At 34.8% G+C, this 18,864-nt stretch overlaps 1 protein-coding gene across 1 annotated transcript; it reads right to left on the bottom strand.

Annotated features, from left to right (window-relative positions):
* Nucleotides 1-6,147: 6,147 nt before the first annotated feature.
* Nucleotides 6,148-18,856, bottom strand: LOC124448806 (serine/threonine-protein kinase pakH-like). Its single transcript, XM_046999781.1, has 4 exons — nucleotides 18,850-18,856; nucleotides 13,492-13,651; nucleotides 6,282-7,000; nucleotides 6,148-6,185 (listed from the first exon to the last, which is right to left on the bottom strand). The coding sequence occupies exons 2-3, from the start codon at nucleotides 13,532-13,534 to the stop codon at nucleotides 6,360-6,362; spliced, it is 684 nt and encodes a 227-aa protein (XP_046855737.1). The 5' UTR covers nucleotides 13,535-13,651; nucleotides 18,850-18,856; the 3' UTR covers nucleotides 6,148-6,185; nucleotides 6,282-6,359.
* Between the last annotated feature and the right edge of the window lie 8 nt (nucleotides 18,857-18,864).

Genomic DNA, 18,864 nt, shown 5'->3' with positions numbered 1-18,864 from the left:
GGGATGGAGTTGTTTGTAAGATAATTATTTGTGAAATCCGAAGAAACTTTTATTTTTGAGCAATGTGAATAATTGTATGATATTATTAAATGTAGATTTGTAAATGTTTTGTGGGCTCATTTGTTGTAAGCACTCACTAGACCTATTATTAATGTTACAGCTGGTTCTTCTTAAACTTATTGTAGCTGAAAAACGTGTTAATAATTTCACCTGGTTATATGGTTAACTGTGTATTAAATGTTTTTGAATAACTCAAAATAGAGCCAGCCTATTTTTCTTATTTATTTTAATTGTCTTCCCATTACGACACATTTGTCACATTTTGTTTACAGAACAATTTAATTGGTTATGAAATCTTGTAGAACTGTTTAAGCGAAAGCAGCATTGGCTAATCCTATAGAAACACACTAACCAGTCGAAATCACACGGTTTATTTAAAAGATACTTACCACTGCTTTTTCCAACTTTACTTTTCCATTTCACGTCCTTTTTTTGGTTAATTCTACAGGTTTATACCTTTTCTAGACAGATATTGCTTGTTTTGGCTTCTATAGCGATCGACTTTTGTCCTGTCATTTTGGTTACAGTATATGGCTGGCAAATCAACTTTTATCATTGCAACAATCATTCCTTAATGACTGAAGTGTTTTGAATACGTCGGATATTTGCACAAAGGAGACCATCCAGTGTAAATGTATACAGCGATCTTCACATTCGAAAGGTTTTCAATATACATTTATATTGATCATCTGTCATTCGGTTTGGTTTTTAAACTCATGGTCGTTTTATTAATCTTAATATGACACTGTTGTCGTTTTGTTGAAATTTCTGCACGTTCTGTTTTTTGATCAGTTCCTAAGAAAATATTCATTATTATTCACTTCAACAAACAATGTGTCCTGCTGACTTTAGGAAAATGTATTGTCGTTACATCATATATTATAATTATTATCCACAATCGTTTTGTATACTATAATGCAACAGCTTTACTTTTTGTGCAAAATTTCGTCTAGTTTGCAGTAAATTGATGAAATGGAAAATTCACATCAAACAAGGATAGATACCTGCTTAGGATTGAGCAGACAACTCTCCCGTGAATGAGTCTGTGAGGCAAATAAAATCTTTTTGAGGTAAGTTCGATCCAACACAGCTAATGTTTTGTGTCTGTGCATCAAAATGAAATCTGCGTGTTGCAATGACTGATTTACCCAGAGCAAATAGTCATTTTTCTTCAACTCATTTCACGAAACTTCTCCGAAACACTGAAGAATCGGGTGTTCATTAACATAATCCTTCCAGAAAAAATGCATTCCTATTATGATAAGTACGCATAAATCTTTCCACTTCCCGTTGGCTCGTGGCCAATAAGGAGTAACATTTCTGTGTTTAAATCCCAAATACTTGGAAAACTCGTAAAATTCCTTGCTATTGAATGGCGGTCCATTGTCTAAGCGTATCGTATCTGGTATCCCGAACTCCGAAAGAATCTTATCCAAACAGGGTATAACAGTCTTTGCGGACGTTGATCGGATTACTTCTACAATGGGATATCTGGAAAAATCATCATACAAAACAAACAAATATTCACCTGTGCCTGTAGGAGCTACACCAAAGTCCATACTTAGCTCTTTCCAAGGAGATTTTGGCAACTCTGACATTTTCAATGGTTCCTTTTCACAGACTTGAGTTGTAATCTGACAGGCTAAACACGATTTAACTTTTCCATTAACTAACTCATCTATACGTGGAAACCATACCTTTTCACGTAATAACGCATTCGTTTTTGACATTCCCATATGACCTTCATGAGCAATGTTCACTACTTTCTCTCGTAATTTTTCTGGTATGATTATTTGATGTTTTCGTAGAATTATACCCGAAGATATGCAAAGTTCATCTTTAAATTTCTCATATGAAATAAATTCTGCTTGATTTACTCCTACCATCTTTGAACTTTCAAACCATCTGCCTGTTTCAATGGCTTGAATTACTGCTCGAAGAGTAATGTCTTCTCTTGTAGCTTCTTCCAGATCTTTCCTGCTGATTGTTCTTGGAACCGAGTTCTGTGTAACGTAATTAACAAATTCTTCTGCTACTTTCTCTTGCCGGTTGTTAAGTTTCTCATTAGATAATGGATGACGTGAGAGAAAATCTGCAGGATTTTCAGTTCCAGGTTGAAAACAGATTTCAAAATCATATGGTTGCAATCGCAAGGCCCATCGTTCTAATGTTGCAGATGGCTTTGATGATGGATTTGTGTATATTTTCACCAGCGGCTTGTGATCAGTGACGATGGTGAATTTTCCTCCAAACAAATATAAATGAAAGTGTTCGCAGGCCCATACTATATCTAAAGCTTCTTTTCCAAGTGAGAATAATTTTTCTCTGTGGTAGTTAGTGATTTACTAGCGTAAGCAATTATTTTCCTTTTTTCTTCTCCCTTTTTCCTCTGTGCCAAGACTGCTGCAATACCAACTGGACTAGCATCTGTGAAAACCTCCGTATCACTATCCAGAACGAAATACGCACTTTCTGGCCCATCTGTTAATGCTTTCCGTAGGCCTTTCATTGTGTCTTCTTGTTCTCTTGTCCACACGAATGGGGCGTCTTTCTAGATAAGTCAACGTAACGGCTCCGTAATTGTGGCATAATGTGGAATAAATCGACAGCAAAAATCAGTCATACCTAACAAACTTCGTACTTCTCCTACATCTTTAGGATTTATGCATTCCTTAATTGCTCTCACTTTATTGGGATCCGGTACAATACCATTCTCTGAGAACACATACCCTTAGAATATTAAACTTCTTTTCTTAAACAGACATTTTTCCTTCTTAAGAGTTAGTCCTCGATCTTTAATTCGTTGTAATACCGCGTTCAAATTTGCATCGTGATCTTTCTCGTCTACGCCAAACACCACAATGTCATCACTGATATTAATCACTCCTCTCAGTCCATTCAACGTTTCTCTGATGGCATTTTGGAATATCTCTGCAGCACAGTTTATTCCAAAATTCAAACGTCGAAATCTCCGTAGACCAATGTGTGTTGAGAAGGTTGTCAAATATCTTGATTCTGCATCGAGCTCTAACTGGTCATAGCCTTGATTTCAGTCCAATTTGCTAAACCATACAGCACCATTTAGATCACTTATAATTTCACCAATCGTCGGAGTCAAGTGTCGTGCACGCGTGGGTTAGAATCCCATCTTTGTCGCCAGATGTAATATTGTGAGATTTCTCTCTTTTATTGCTTTGTCATATACTTTTATTCAGATCTTTACTTAATTATAATATACGTAATATGACGTACGAAATACAAATAATTTACATAATAACTATACTACATATGGTATATGACGAGAAAGATATATGACGAGAAATTTAAGACGAGAAAGATGTATGACAAAAAGATAAGACTAGTAATTAAATTACGAAGAAATGAACAACAAGGTTTTCTCACAATAAAAATGGTGACCACGAACACAAGAAACAACTCTTGTGAACAGCTTAGAAGGTTTTTTCAAAGTCTTAACAGCTTGCTTTCTCGTTTTCAGTTATCACTTTTGGTTAGAGATCCTCTAGATTTAGAGTATTGAAGAAAAGTTGGGACAGAGTTAACCCATTGTGTCAGCAATATTTTTCGCAGTCAACAGCAGAGCGATTTCTAGAGGCAATAACGAGCAACTTAATGGAAATGGAATGCGAAGATTAGATGAAAGACCTTCCTTTGGCTTGTTACTCGAGGAACTGATGAATGAAATCGAAAGACATGTTAGTAATATATATGTTCAACTGCAAGCACTTTCATCACGTGACAGACGCAGAGATGTAACCGCTTTATTGCCGAGCACTGGCGGGCGTCCTGCTTTTCATATAACTAAAGCTCGCCATGCAGTCATGCTTTTCATGGTTAGCAAAAGTTGAAAATGCAGTCATGTTTGCATGTGAGACGGAAAAGTTTGCCATCTTAGATAAGTTGATGTTGCGTTAGTTTTCTTGAGTTTTCACGATCGGAGACGTTCTTAAGGTGTATAAAGTCGATTTTGGAGATTAGTAACGCCAGGATATAGTGTGCTTGTGTTAGTTGTGCAGAAAAGACGCGTATACGAGCGTGCTTCCCGTTTATTTCTTCTTGAAGGAGTTTATTAGAAAGTATTCTTGGATTGCAATTAATCCAAGGAATCATGAAACAATGTGGTTCACCCACGTCGGCTGGAGCCAACAATAGCATTGATAAAATATTCTTTTGTATTTGACCACCAACATGGCGGCCATGACGTAACGTGCAACCACCTATTTCTTGTGATCGTCAATTTTATTAAATGGCTGTGGTCTTGGCCGTAGTCGATGATATCAATTATGACCAATATTTCGAACATTCACAGTTCTTACTTTAGATAAATATATGTATGCCTAAATAATATTTTAAGATGCAAATATGAGTGACAAAAATCGAGTTTGTTTCAGCCGTCTTCGATACGAACGTAGGCAGCCCAATAAATTACTAAATTGTATAAACAAACGATAACTCGGCCCATTCCATCGTAACAGACCGTGCGCCGCAAATTTTGTATTAGTTATGTATATACTATACATTTACCAAAGGTAGGCAACTATCTTCGCAGTTACGAGCACATACCTTCATATAAAGTAATAATACCAAAAAAACAAACATGAATTCAAAATAATAATTATCACTAAAAAATAGGATCATTTCTCTACATGAATCCATACTTAGCTTTTAAAAAAAAAGACGAAAATCCCGAAAAATAATCGTGAACTTTTCAATTTGTTTTAAAAAGTTTTCTGTCTCTATGCTGGATGCCTTGAAGTGGTGCATACGCCATTATTTTCAAAAAGACACTCAACTGCAATTGGCAATTAAATTTTTAATTGCCAAAAAATTTTAATTGCCAACACTCAACTGCAATTAAATTTTTTAATTTTTAAAATTACAGCATTCAATTTTCACATAAGTTATTTCAGGTTGAAGCCCTGTTGATATTTTCTCTATTAAAATGATTTAGCACTGTTTTTACGCCCAGAATTATTTCAATTAAGAAAGTGAGACTCGATTAAAAACAGTCTAAATAAAAGATGTGCATATGTTAATAAGTTGAAACGAGCTTATCGTAGATTAGTTTCAATCCGATAGAGCAGCTTCAAAATTGCAGCAAAAGGTATCAGTTTTATTCAATTGAATGAGTTTAGTTATTACAATAACATAATTAATGTGCTACAAAATGATGTAATAAGTTGTGATTATTATCTTCGTTGCTATGTTAGTTTTTATATTGGGTGAAGGTACATTACATCTCTATATCTTCAATATGCAAAATTCAAAAGTAAATATCTTTAATCTTACCCTAAAGTATATTTAAAATTAAAAATTAATAAAGTATCAATAATTACTTTGAATACATTAAATTCACCAAGAACGTTTTTATGCATTTTCAAAAAAAATTGTTTTGCATTCATGCAAAAGAACATCTTTAAAAACTGTATCTTCGATTTTGTACAGGCCATATTTCTTTTCAAAAAAATGTTTTTGCAGTTTAAAAACTGTATTTTAAAATCTTTTGTATTTCTTCATGGTTTTTCAATTCGTCGTTTGACCTGACAGCAACATGGACACGAACAGGGAGATTGGGGAATGTTTCGAGAAAGTATTTCTTGTGATTTCCATACTTATAAAATAGTTCTGGTAGAAAACTTCGCTTTGATATTTGACCCCAATGTTGATCAGTATTTCGAATAAGTCTTAAGCATTCTGTCCATGAAGATCTATACCTATGTATTTCTCCATGCACCTCATCCGTTCTTAAAAAGTCATATACTTCACGATCTATTTTACTTTTCCATTCTGAGTTTCGCTATCCAATTGTTGAGCGACACTTGACTGGGTTTCATTTGTCGTTGTAGGCAATTGGTTACCAACAATACATAACAAGTCAAATTTCTCGTCATCTGACAAAAGAAATGGGTGTTTTAACGTCATGTTAGCAGATGGTCTGTCTTCGGGTTGCAGATTTAACATCCAAGACAGAAGGTCTTTTAAGCTTTCATCCTTAAGTTCCTTCAAGCCAACAGGGTCTCCATTCAACATGTTATCCAATCTATGCCGTTTAGTTCCAAAAGGATGTTTCCTTTTGTTGCAACATAATAAGCCACCAGTCCAGCATTCTAAGATAATAAAAATGTAACTGTAACAGCAAAATTGAAATCTCACAAAATTAAATTTCGTGTGAGTTTTGTAAATGTTAACATTTTTACACTTACATATACATCAGACTCTTTTTTGTAACGTCCTTCATTTACTTCTTCATTACGTGCTTCATTTGAATCTTCGTCTTCACATTATGATTCAGGAGGAATCCAATATTCAGTTCCCCTATTAAACTTGCTTTTGTATGTTTTAGATCCATTCTTCAACATTCGACTAATGCCAAAGTCAGCTATCAGAAATTTGCCGTCTACGTCACGGAGAACATTGGAAGGCTTCAAATCCCGATGAAGAATAGGATCTGGGCCACTATGAAGATCAGCTAATCCATTCAAAATTTGTCTAAGAATATCGGGAAGAGCTTTTTGAAGATCACTTAAAGCAGAAGATTTCACAAACTTCTCCAGTGATTCCTCACATAAGTCTAAGATCAAATAAACATATTCTGTTCCAGTATCTCCCTCAAAGAAGTAATAATTCACAACATATTTCGACATTTTTGCATTGAATTCATTTAAAATTTTCTTTTCATGCTGTGCAGGCTGGAGGTAGTTATCTCTACGCATTTGTTTCACTGCTTTACCGTAACCATCCTTTGTCAGTCCAAGATAAACACGGGTTTCATTACTTCCTTCGCCGAGACTAAACATCTCCGAGAAAATTACACGTACATTGCCCACATGTTTAATGTCTGCTCCGGGATAACACAATTTTGACAACAGACTTCTATGCTGAACTGAATGACCAACATATTCCAACTCTTGTAACTGCCAATCTTCAAATGACATATAGGTATTACATTCAGAGGTGAGTGCAACAAAACTAATCAAATTCATAAGAATAGGTACCTCAAATTTACTCAAATACGACTAAAATTTAGATAACGACTTTAAATTTTTGTAAAATCTTAGCACCAATCATTAAAGTTGCCAAAAATTAATCAATCATGGAAACATATATGTGTTAAGATTAAAGGCAAGCGATAGAGAAAAATGTTGTTTCTAATTTAATATAGCACTTTCGTTTAAACAATGCAATGCTTACAAAATGAGTTTTAGTGTAGAAAAATTAAAGTTTTTGAAGCATGTAGCTATTTCTTATGCATAAGTTTATATTTTATTGTGGAAGATTTAACAAACGGCTTTGTTTCAACAAAAGATTTTTTCACTCTTTTGCCTTTTAGATAAAGTCTCTAATCTTTGCGACTAAACTTTTAATAAATGACCGATTAAAGAGTTTTACTTGATCAACCTCCATGCTCTGCCATCTGTCTTATTCTCATTGCCACTATGTCAAAACCATACAACAATGTTGGATTTGAACTTTCTTGTAGACCTTTCTTTTCATATTAGTTGAAATTATTTTGTCATTTAACACAAAGGACTCTTTTCTCCACCCCCTCCACATACACTCTACATCAATCTGAACTTCTTCGTGTAACCTCATTACTCATTCCTCTACATTCTAGAGCATGATTCCTCTTCTCCGTTGCATGGAAACGTTTGGCTTATGGTTAATTTACACTAAACCAAAACCGTATGAATAGATAATGTTTGTAAGAAAATTGCTAAAAATGAGCACTTTCATAACTAAAGCTAAGCTTCGTCATTCATGATAATAATAAAGTAGAGGTTCCCTTGTCTTCCTTCAGTGTATTCATACACTTCCTATTCGTTGGTTTTTCTCTACGCTTCTTACTGTGTACATAACTGATAGTTGCCTTCACCCTATCTACGTAGGTCCTGTTTACATGAGACCGGAACGAAATAAAACCGGAATGAAAATCAGAATTTGTTGCATGTTTACATGGGACCGGCACGAAATCACGAAAATCCTCATTCGCGAAATGCCCCTTTGCAGGCTAATTTTACGCTTGCTAGCCATTTTGCTTTTGTAATTTGTTTTGTGCGCATTCGTTGATGCCATTTCAGACCGGTCTGAACAGTAATTTGAGTTTACATTGATGCCGGTTTCCATTCATACCGTTCTGAACTCAGTCGGATCGGTTCAGAAGGCGGTACGACTCCAGTTTGCTCTGAGTCAGTTTCGCAACGGTCCTATGGAAACATGTACTGTAAATAATATTATGACCGACACAAGCTGGTAGCGCGGTTTGACTTCGTTCCGGTCTCATGTAAACACGGCCATACTCTACTCTATGTCTACCTCTTATTCTTGAAACTTGCTCAACAACATGTAAGACAATCTTGCTGGAAGGAAGTTCTGCTTAGAAAATTGAGTAATATTTCGCATGTCAGCTAGGACCTAGAAACTCTGAACATTGTGTACATAGTCACAGCCACAGAGTAGTGAATATATAGTAGAGCCACTCCATTGACTTTTTTCGTGCAACGCATATCTTATTATGCTTGTGATTACCATAGTGGCAGCCACTCAATTGCTTTTTGACCAATAGGAATGATAAAATGGCTAACAGAAGCCAATAATCTAATTAAAAATACAGCAGCAAGTTGTAGACGATATGGACCTATTGTATATTCCCTATACTGTTCACAGCTCTATTGCATATTTTCATACGGCAATGACTGTTTTCACTTCAGCAATTTTCGAGTATTGATGTGTTCTTAGGGCAGTTTCGTCACACAACTATCTTTTAACAGACAATAGGTAAATGATTAAAGTTGCTTCTGGTTAATGATCTTGGGGTCACAAAAATTGGTTTAGCTATGTGACGAGGTAGCTAATTTAAATCAGACATAAAGTTGAATATGGTGCAAAATTTCACTTTTATGGTGCACGAAACTTTAAAAATATACACTTTGTTTCAATATTTTCATCAATTTTGTATGGCGAGAATCGTTGTTAGAAATACACAAAGCACATAACATTTAAACGATCGTTTCCATCCACACTATTCAGTATTCACATTTTCTAAAGTCGATTATGATTGACTATAGAAACTAGCAGCCATACAACTAACAGAACCACTGCCATCTATAGCAAAATTAAAAAAGATATTTGTACCATAAAATTGCCAAAAAATACTTGAAATTTTAAAGCAAAACAGTCAACGCTATATAAGAATATATGAAAGCTGTGACAATGTACGCAATGTTTACAGTTTGTACCACGTGACATAAGAAAATATAAGTGGCGAAAGTGGTGGATTGCAATCAAACCCATAAAAACCATGTAATATAGATTGTAAAACTACACTTTGAGATATTTCTCGATTGTAATTAGTCGATTGCGGTGCAGTTTGACTGTGATTAAAAAATAACAGATAGGATTTTTCGATTTGTCTTTATGTAACTAATACTACTCATCGATCAATTTGTGATCAAGCTGAGACGACACACAGAAAATTGTAGTTTTGTAGATCAATTTTCGGAGCAGAGTCGAGACCAAGTAATTGTTAAGTGTCAGTCGTCTGAATTAAGAATAAAGTTGCTCGAAAGGAGTTAGACTCAAAACTAGAGGATGCCAATAAAACGCCTATTAAATATATCACATTCCCATTCAGTGTAAACAATTTATTCATATCGTATCTTCCTATACTTTATCATATTTCGTAGCACTAATCATTGCGTACCGAAGATGGCATTTTATTAATGTAGAAACATGTTTGCTTATAAAAATCATCCTTTTTTAAATGTTTTTTAAACTTGCTGCTACTCAGAAACTATGGTAAAAGTTTCATATTTATGCCATTGCATACATTTCGTACAAAAACAGTTTAAAATTCGATATTTTATCATTGACGTTATTGTCTGACCTCAGTTGTGATGTATGCTCATTGCTCCACGTCATTTTCAAATTTGAAAACTATGTGTAAAATGTATATAATATGAAACGAAATTTCTTTCTAGTGTTGAAACATTGCTTCTATAACAAGCAATAAATACAAATACTTTATTTCTTAAATCATACATTTTTTTAGTCCGATTATTCATAAGCCTATCGTCATATAGCCATATCTATATTTTATAAAAATGCAGGACTTATGACTTCCTCGCACACAAGCGTAAATTTCAACAGTAAATGATTACATGTTTCTCTTTCTGTTACTTTCCCATAAATCATCTCGAGAAAATAGGAAACAACACATAAAACATGAAGCTTCCACTAGTCCATTAACAGCGCATCTCTATGGTTTTTCTCTGTACACATCACTCACTGACACCTTCCTCTGCCCTCTACTAACATACTCTATTTTACCTTCACCTATGCATCGGTATGTTGTGTTTTGTCATCCCACTTACACACTCGTCATTTTGCAGATGTTGAATAGTTTACACGAGGTTTAAACGAGGTTTACATCTTTTTTGAAGTGTTGGGCCATAAGTAAATTTTTGATAAAACTCTCTATGAAAGTGCAAAGGTTCTTCATTTAAAAGTGCTGGAATAATTTGCACTGATTCTTGTGATGATTTTCTCCTCCAAGTGACTGGCGTATTTTCTTGCATTCAGTTAAACTTCGAAATGACATTTCACTCAGTTTGATCAATTTATCAGGTGGCAAAAAATCGTAATGAATAATATATGAACAAAAATTCATACCGATCGTCAACTTGTTTTCCTATTTACTTTAAAACATGTGTATGTTGTTTTTATATATCAAAACAAGACGTGAAGTGAACTGTAAATTTTCGCCTTTTTTCAAAGTCATCCTCATACAGAATGACAAATTTTTTTGGAATTTGCTTTATATTATAATTTTTAAATTGTCGGCTGGTCATGGTTTTTGGTCCAAACTCCGAAACACCGACTCTATTAACACAAACTATGCATACGCTATCAAAGATCACAACAACGTTATGAGAAAGCTCTACTTGATTTAAAATTCCTAATCAGTTGTAAGAATAATCAAGTCTAACCTAAATTTTTTTTTTCCTAAAGTTAAGATTTGCTACGTATATCAATTTCGTGAAATTTCTAACGCTCAAAGCTTCAAAAGACTCCAAAACAGTCTTAAAATGCTAAAATCACTATATTAAATTGTGTTTACACCAGTGAACTCTATTTAGAATAATGGTTTGCAGAAGTTTTACTTTAAAATTGTAGGGAAACGCCCCCGTGGACGCCCCTATAACATGGACTTTTGAAATCAGAGCCTTGAAATCGACTAAAATAAGTTTGTCTCATAAATTTCCCTGTTGGGTTATCTTTACCCCCTTCTCCTCCATGTAACTTAGCTCATTTGTTTGCACTGGCGACGGCATAAATTTGCCGAATCACGTTTGCAAGAAAAAAGTTTCTTTTATACATTCAGTATAAAATCAGTAAACATATAAATTAAAGATCATTTTGGGGGTTGGGATAAAATGCAGATGCGAACAGACAGACGGACGCGCAAAAAAATACAGACTACCGACAAAAATAATAAAATGCGAATTGCGGACAAAAAGAATAAAATACAGATTGTGCCACAAAAGAACAATCCACCACTTCGCCAAAAGGAAGCAAGTATAGTATGTTCGCATGTCACGTGCTAGAAACTGTAAACGTTGGGTACATTGTCACAGCTCTATTATATATTCTTATACGGCCGTTGACTGTTTTAACTTGAAAAATTTCGAGAACTATTGTGTTCTTTTGGCTGTTTTATGATGCAAATATGATTATCAATTAATAAACAACAACTTTTCTGTTGGTAATATGGGTACCTCTTACAGTCAATTATAATTAATAGACGAAGGAAAATGTGAATATCGAATCAGTGGTGTCACTAGTGTGGACTAGTAGAAAACAAAGGCATAAACGTGATGCGCTTGTTGTCCTTGTAACAACGATTGTCGCTATCCAAACTAGATGAAAAAGAATGAAAATGGTGATCAAGTTTATTTCCATCGGTTCTCAGCGCCAAAAAATATTTGCGATGGATTATAGTGTGTGCGTGTCATTGTCGGACAAATTTATATGCTGAAGACAGCTATATTCGCCATTTGTATTTGGAGTCAATATATTACAAACTTTTCTTTGGCAAGCTCTTTGTCGTTGTAAAATAATATAAATATACTGAATCAATATTTTAATAGTATTTCTTAAAGTTTGGATAGCAAGAACAATTTTTACAAATACCCCAAGCACATTGATTTTTTGTCACCCTTTCGCCAGTTTATTATTTCATTCATATGAGGCGGGCTTGTCCGACAAGTACAAAAATAAGTAATCACACACGCAGCATAAAAATATAAATCCCGATATTTTATGTTTCTTTTATAATACAAGCTGAAAGAAACTCAATGTTATGCATTAGTCTATGGTCCACCGAAAGTTGTTCTTTTGCTTCCCTCTATTTTTCATCGAATTGAATTTCATGAGCATGCGCACTAGTAAAAAATTTTGATCCGGCATGCCGGGCTAGCCCTTCTAGTGCATTCACATGAGCCCGTTTATGCCGAGGTCTTGCCTCGCTCAAGCGAGATCCCTGCAAGACGGGCCAGACCGCCTCTCATATAAATCAAATTTGAAATTATATGTAATACAAAAGAGGCGAGATCTCGCTACTGGCCAGCCCGGCTCATATGAACAAGCCCTAAGTTGCCTCTAAATCACATGACGCCCTTAACTTGAGTATGAGCCCTCTCCAATAACATAGCTTCCTACGAGCTAGAAGAGCATCATATTTATAATACAGATAACTATTTTCCATGCGTCAAAATACGTATGATAAATCATAGACATTACAGCCATGATGTTAGACGAAGTGAAAGAATAAACTGCTAACCATCCAATTCTACCGCAGCTAGCTAACTATGCTGGTTTATGATATACTGCACGCAACTGCCATTTAGATGTGTGCAAAATTTAACCAAATATATTTGTATTATAACTAGTGAAGCATGAGATGGACTCCTAAACCTGTTCAAAAAAAGTTAACATTCTGATATTGCTATATACTTACTAATGATCATTATTATCAAAAACAACACTAAAGTAAAAAATTTAAAAACAAAAATGAAAAGTTCGAAACAAGCTACCGTGAGTTTCCTCAGCTTCCATAAAAACAAAGTATATGAATAAGCACTACAAATATAGCTAGACTATGGAACTGGAAGGGTTATAAACATGTCAACTAACATGGTTAGTTCATGCGCAACAGTGGGAACATTTGTTGCTCAGTCTCAAAATACGCCCTGGCTTTGAACAGAATGTCATTGGTTTGCTCAAAAAATGCGAATGGTTTGTTTTAGCTAGTTTGACGCAAAAGGTGAAATTTACGTTTTCCTGAAAAGTTTGTCAAATTCTAAAATTTTTACATGCAAGAAATCATTAGGCATATCAATCTAAGAAAAACTTTACCTGGCAGATCCAGTTCAGGTTTTGTTTGCAAGTCTTTCAACATTTCTCTGTAATAGGCCTCATGGGGACTGAGTGGAGCATACTTTAATTCATCGATTTCAGCTTGTTGAATACCCAGACCAACCAATGCTTTTGATATTTCTTCCCACAAATGTTCAAACTTGCTGTCATCAAGACTAGTTGTAGTTATGTGACCCATCACTTTGTTATTGTAAAACTTTATTCTTGCAATATTTGATGAGATTGACGAATCTGAAGAGGGAGGACAAGCATTCCATCCAGTAGCTGGTGCTTTCAGACCACAAATGTTTCGTAATAAGATAACCAATAAAGAAATAGAAAAGTTTTCAACTTCCGGAGAACCGGTTGCTGGGTAAAGAATATTCCATAACTCTTCAGAGATGACTTTGTGTTTTAGTGATCTCAATTTACTCTTTATAGAAGTATCATTAAGTGCGGCAGCTAAATTTGATGGTTTTAAAGAGATTGCAATGTTTCTCTCAAGGCTTGTGTTCCTCTATTTATTAAAAGCTTGTTCAAACGAGATCCATTTGCCTCCATTTTTAAAACGTCAGGGTGTGAAGCCATTTTTCAAACTAAAAATAAAGAACAAAATTTTGGCAAAAGTAAGTTGAAAGTTAAAACTTCATACGTACGACGAATTTCATTAGTCTTGTATACTCTAGCGACTTTAAGTACACTTTGCTTTCCTCCTCCTGTTTATTCGTGTACACATTTTACTTTTATTCCAGATAATTGAGTAAACCGATATTGCCAAAAGTCAATCAAATTATGTAGATGAGGTCTCAGATATACAAGACTAGAGACTAGCGTTGAGACAAGAAATACCATGATCAAAACTCAATTTTAATATCATGACGTCAGTGCATGTTAACGCTATATGATATAAACGCCGACCAAAAATGAGGAATGCAAAAGACAAGTATGGAAAAAGCCCGAATCTTTGAAACAAGAAAGGGAAACAACGAATATTCCACGAAAATTACATGCGACGGTGTAATTTGTATTTTAAAAACGTTCGCTAAGCCTTTGAAGACTCGAACCTCGTTGATTCTACGTTGTAGACTTATTTAACTTAAAACTCTACCCTCTTGTTATTACTTTATTAAGCAATCACTTAATGGTTTCCATACTTGGGTGAATGGTGTGATCCAAACATGAGAAAAAAAGCAAGAGTTGAGAAAAGCACACAAAACACGAACCGAAGGCAAGTCAATTTACAATTTTTCAAACCTTGGACAGATTCTCTCGGAGGTGGGAGTGTCCAGGATGATGCCAAACCCCAATTATTAGATTTCAACCCCTCCCCAACCCTAACTAAACTGTTCAAACTCTGAAAGTATATTTTAACACATCCACAATTTCTAGCAAAACCAGTCAGTATTACAGTTAAACTTAACTTTTCTGGGTATTGTTTCAAAAAATAAAGAGAACGTTTTGTGCGATACTTAAGTTTTAATTAAGGAGTTTAAATAGCCACTTGACAATAGATATTTTAAATATAATTAAATATAAGTGCTGGCACCATAATGTAGCTTACATTTCGAAAACGAGACATTTTGTCTTTTTAGTCTGCCTTCGAATGCGCAGCATTAAAACTAACCATACGAAATGAAAACAGCAGCAATGGTCTATGCAAGAACTTAAACACGTGCATTAACCTTTGAGAAGTTGGCAGTTGCAATAACAAATCAAAACAGCAAAACGTACTCCAAAAAAAATATATCTATCTGAGTAAGCCTCACATTTCTCTTTGTTAAAGTATACAGTTGCATGTCTTTTTTCCCATTCACTAACATGTTAGCGAAATTTCGACTTTATCCTCAAGATTAGGCACTTGTCAAGAAAACTTAAGCAAAAGTTTTGAAACTTTTAATTTTATTACTTACGCACAGGTCCAAAGCGAAATTTGGGGTGTGGAGGGTGGGTGGATGAATATTTATATATTTAGCTCTGCGCGCAATGTTAGTTTTTGTAATTTCAAAAGAAGTTAGTTGGACAATGTTGAATATATGCTTTTGCCCTTGCACTGTACAGGTACCATTCAATAGTTCATAATTAAAATGCCAATGTCAGGGAAATAACTTTTCAAATAATTAAATCGAATTTACAACATTTACAACATATTTCATGGGACGAAGATTATATTTCCATGACCTTTTAAGGCTAGAAGTAGTTCCTCCTCACCTGATGTGACGTAAAAGGAGAATACGCGCATTCAGTTATAGCAAGTCTTCTCAAAAAAGCACTGCAAATTTAAATGCCGCATTGTTGTATAGTTTGACTACATCGTTTGAGAGATTAATCAAATAAAAGTAGAAATGCGTTTTCTCCTTTTTACGTCACTTCCGGCGAAGAGTCACTTTCTAAGCCAAAAAAGACCATGAAGATAAAATTTCCGAATCATCAAATGTTCTCAAAATTGATATAATCATCAAATGAAGTCCTTTTCCAGACCCTGATATTGGCACTTAAAATTAATAATTTTATACTTTATTCATACTACACTGAATGACAACGTAGCCATGCAATAAAAACTAAACAAGCGTAACGTTTGTTCGTAAAATTATTTTGCGTGAACTGTACCGTGATAGCTTGTTTTCAACTCTCTACACTACCTTCGGTGACTGCACTATTCGTATGTCACGTCACTGAAATCTAGACTCTGTCTTACATCACTTCCTTACCAACTCACCCCTAAATTTGTTAGCACCAACGCTACAAAAAATGTGAAAATCCGTCCATGTTTCACATTATCCAAAGTGACAAGAACAAAAGAACATAATTACACTAAAACAGACTTGATCTTCAGTCTACCATATACTGAAATAGTATTGGTTTGCGATATTTTGACGTGTTAAAATGGCCAATAATTTAAGACCCCAAGACTAACTCATTTGGCGACTACTCATGCACAAGTACAACCCACATTCATTTCCATTCACAGAAAGTGATGTAAGCTGAAATTGAACTAATGCAACAGCATAAAGGTGAATATCTTTGTTTCAAGAAGTTGAAATTAAAGATAGCCTTTTTGCCAAACTTGTTAGTCAGGGGACATATGTAATAACCATGGACATGTAACTGTGGTGATTTGCCATAGGTGGCATTGAATATTCTGAAAACATGCTCATCCTTAGTAGTCTGAAGTTGAAAGCAGGCATAATATTCTCAAAGATAGAATCAATACATCAAAGACAGCAGTCAAATCAGGTAACATGTATGACGCACATTCATGTTCATCAAGCACACATTTTCTCAACATACAAAGTATTCAAACTAACAAAGTCAACCAGACTAACTATAAATGGTAGCAATCAATAGAAACTCTAAGCTGATTGACTTGTGTCCAAAAGCCTCTAAAGTGAAAAGATCTGCTTTAGAAGGACAACTCAATCAATGTATTACTGCTTTGATATTCACCATTTGTGTTGTTGTATTGGTAGGTTTAGGCTTGCATAATTTTCCATGCACAGAACAAGAATACAATCATCAGGCAAATTAATTTTGCACAAATACTCAGGATCTAACGATTATTTGTCATTTCAACCCCAAGTTGAAATAATTCAAACAATCGAATACAACAGATTGAAAATAAACTCTGCCTGTTTTAAGACACCGACTACTTTTGTTCTACTTTGATATTATAGAAAAATGAGATTTCTGGTCCTTCAAGATTTTACATTTACTGGAATAGAAACAATTCTGAAAAACATTGAATTTTTACAACATAACATTTATGTATTTTAAAGAAGATAATTAAATTTAAAACTGATGATTTGCATATCCCAAGGCTAGAGTACAAGAAACATAATATATACTGTCTATAATTCTATAGCTCTAAAGTCCTACCGTTTTACAGTTCTTGAGCTCTATGTTCTAAAGCTCTACAGTTTTTAGTTCAATGTTGGTTCCATAGTTCTAAGAGTACTGTTTAATATTTCAAGGTTCTATAGTTCTACAATTTCATAGCTTTAGCTCCTGTAGTTCTACAGTTTTAAGTTCTATGTTTTAGAGTTCGACAAAGTTTGTACTTCTTATTTCTATGTAGGTCTGGGTTCTAAGCTCTAGGTTTACTATAGTTTCACACTCTACAGTAGCCAGGCTGGAAAGTATGTCTTCTGCACCCCGGAGATGTTTTTTTAATAATATTATTGCACACCAGGCATATTAGGGCGTGGCAAAATTCCGCCATATTTGTGGGCGTGGCAGGGTAATTCAATGATGCATGCGGTGCTGAGTATTCCTGAAATGACGCAGTAGTTAACTTTGTTTAAGCTCTTGCGTGTTTGTTGAATAGTTTACAATGGCAACAAGCATTTACAATTACAGTGTACATTTACAGTGTACAGATAAAGTAAAAACTAAAAGATAATATATCGCTTTTAAAACTATAAATCCTTGAGTGAGTTCAACTCCGTCATAGTTCACCAAAATCATTTTCATGCAAAACATATGGACATCGAGGAGGCTCCTGCCTCACTCTATCCACAACTTTGCTCACTTTAAAATTTGAAGCTCTGTCTTCTTTAAAATATGGTAGCCGATGCTTTGGTAGCTTATAGTCTTCATCACCGTTTGTATAAATTTCTGCAATGTCTCTCATGGTACGAGGACATAAAACGGGATGGGGAACGCACCAATCTACTATAGATCTATGAACCAAAACCTCATTAGATTGGCTCCAGTTTTCTTGTGAGTACCCATATGACTATAAAATCCTTCTACTATAGCCTCACAACCACTTGTGGAAAGAGCTACGTCAACGGCAATGCACATTTCTTGGCCAATTGACTTTATTATATCTTCATTTGTGTACATGCTGGTGTACACAAATTCTTCGATGATCCTTGATTTCTACCTTAGTGATGTTGTCGATCTTAATGTTTTGTAGCGAGATGCCAGACAAATTGGAATAATATTCTTTGAGTTTATAAAGACCATCTAGGCAATCATTTGGTGATCGTGCCTCCCAAGTAATAGTCTTTCTCTTATGTTGTTTCCCAGTCTTGTCTGTAGACAGTCCTCACTCTCATTGACTACGAGCCATCGTTCGTAGACTTTATTCCTTGAAACGAACATTCTTCAACTTCTTCTTTTGTCAATTCTGCCAATGTTTTGCAAGTCTTGGCAACAACGTTTTACCTGGTTTTACAGCATCTCCGTCCTTAAGTCGCTTTAATTCTGTCCTGATATCCTCCAAGATATCAATGACTCTCGGAAACCAAGCAACAATTTTCCAGGGAGGCACGTTTGAGCTCTGACATTTGATCATTAACGAAACAACTGGCTGAAACACATCAATTATTCCACACATATCTATGGAAAAATCTTGACCTCTGAGTTGATATT

The sequence above is a fragment of the Xenia sp. Carnegie-2017 genome, unplaced genomic scaffold (genome assembly GCF_021976095.1).
Source record: "Xenia sp. Carnegie-2017 unplaced genomic scaffold, XeniaSp_v1 HiC_scaffold_23, whole genome shotgun sequence".
NCBI classification, from domain to species: Eukaryota; Metazoa; Cnidaria; class Anthozoa; order Malacalcyonacea; family Xeniidae; genus Xenia; species Xenia sp. Carnegie-2017.
This window is presented reverse-complemented; position numbering and strand designations above follow the sequence as displayed.

Bases quoted from the DNA above. Each gene is read 5' to 3' on its own strand.
- LOC124448806 (XM_046999781.1), bottom strand. From the start codon at position 13,534: ATGTTGAAAGACTTGCAAACAAAACCTGAACTGGATCTGCCAG. The intron at 7,001-13,491 runs GTAAAGTTTTTC...TGTCATTTGAAG, and splicing joins ACCTGAACTGGATCTGCCAG to ATTGGCAGTTACAAGAGTTG.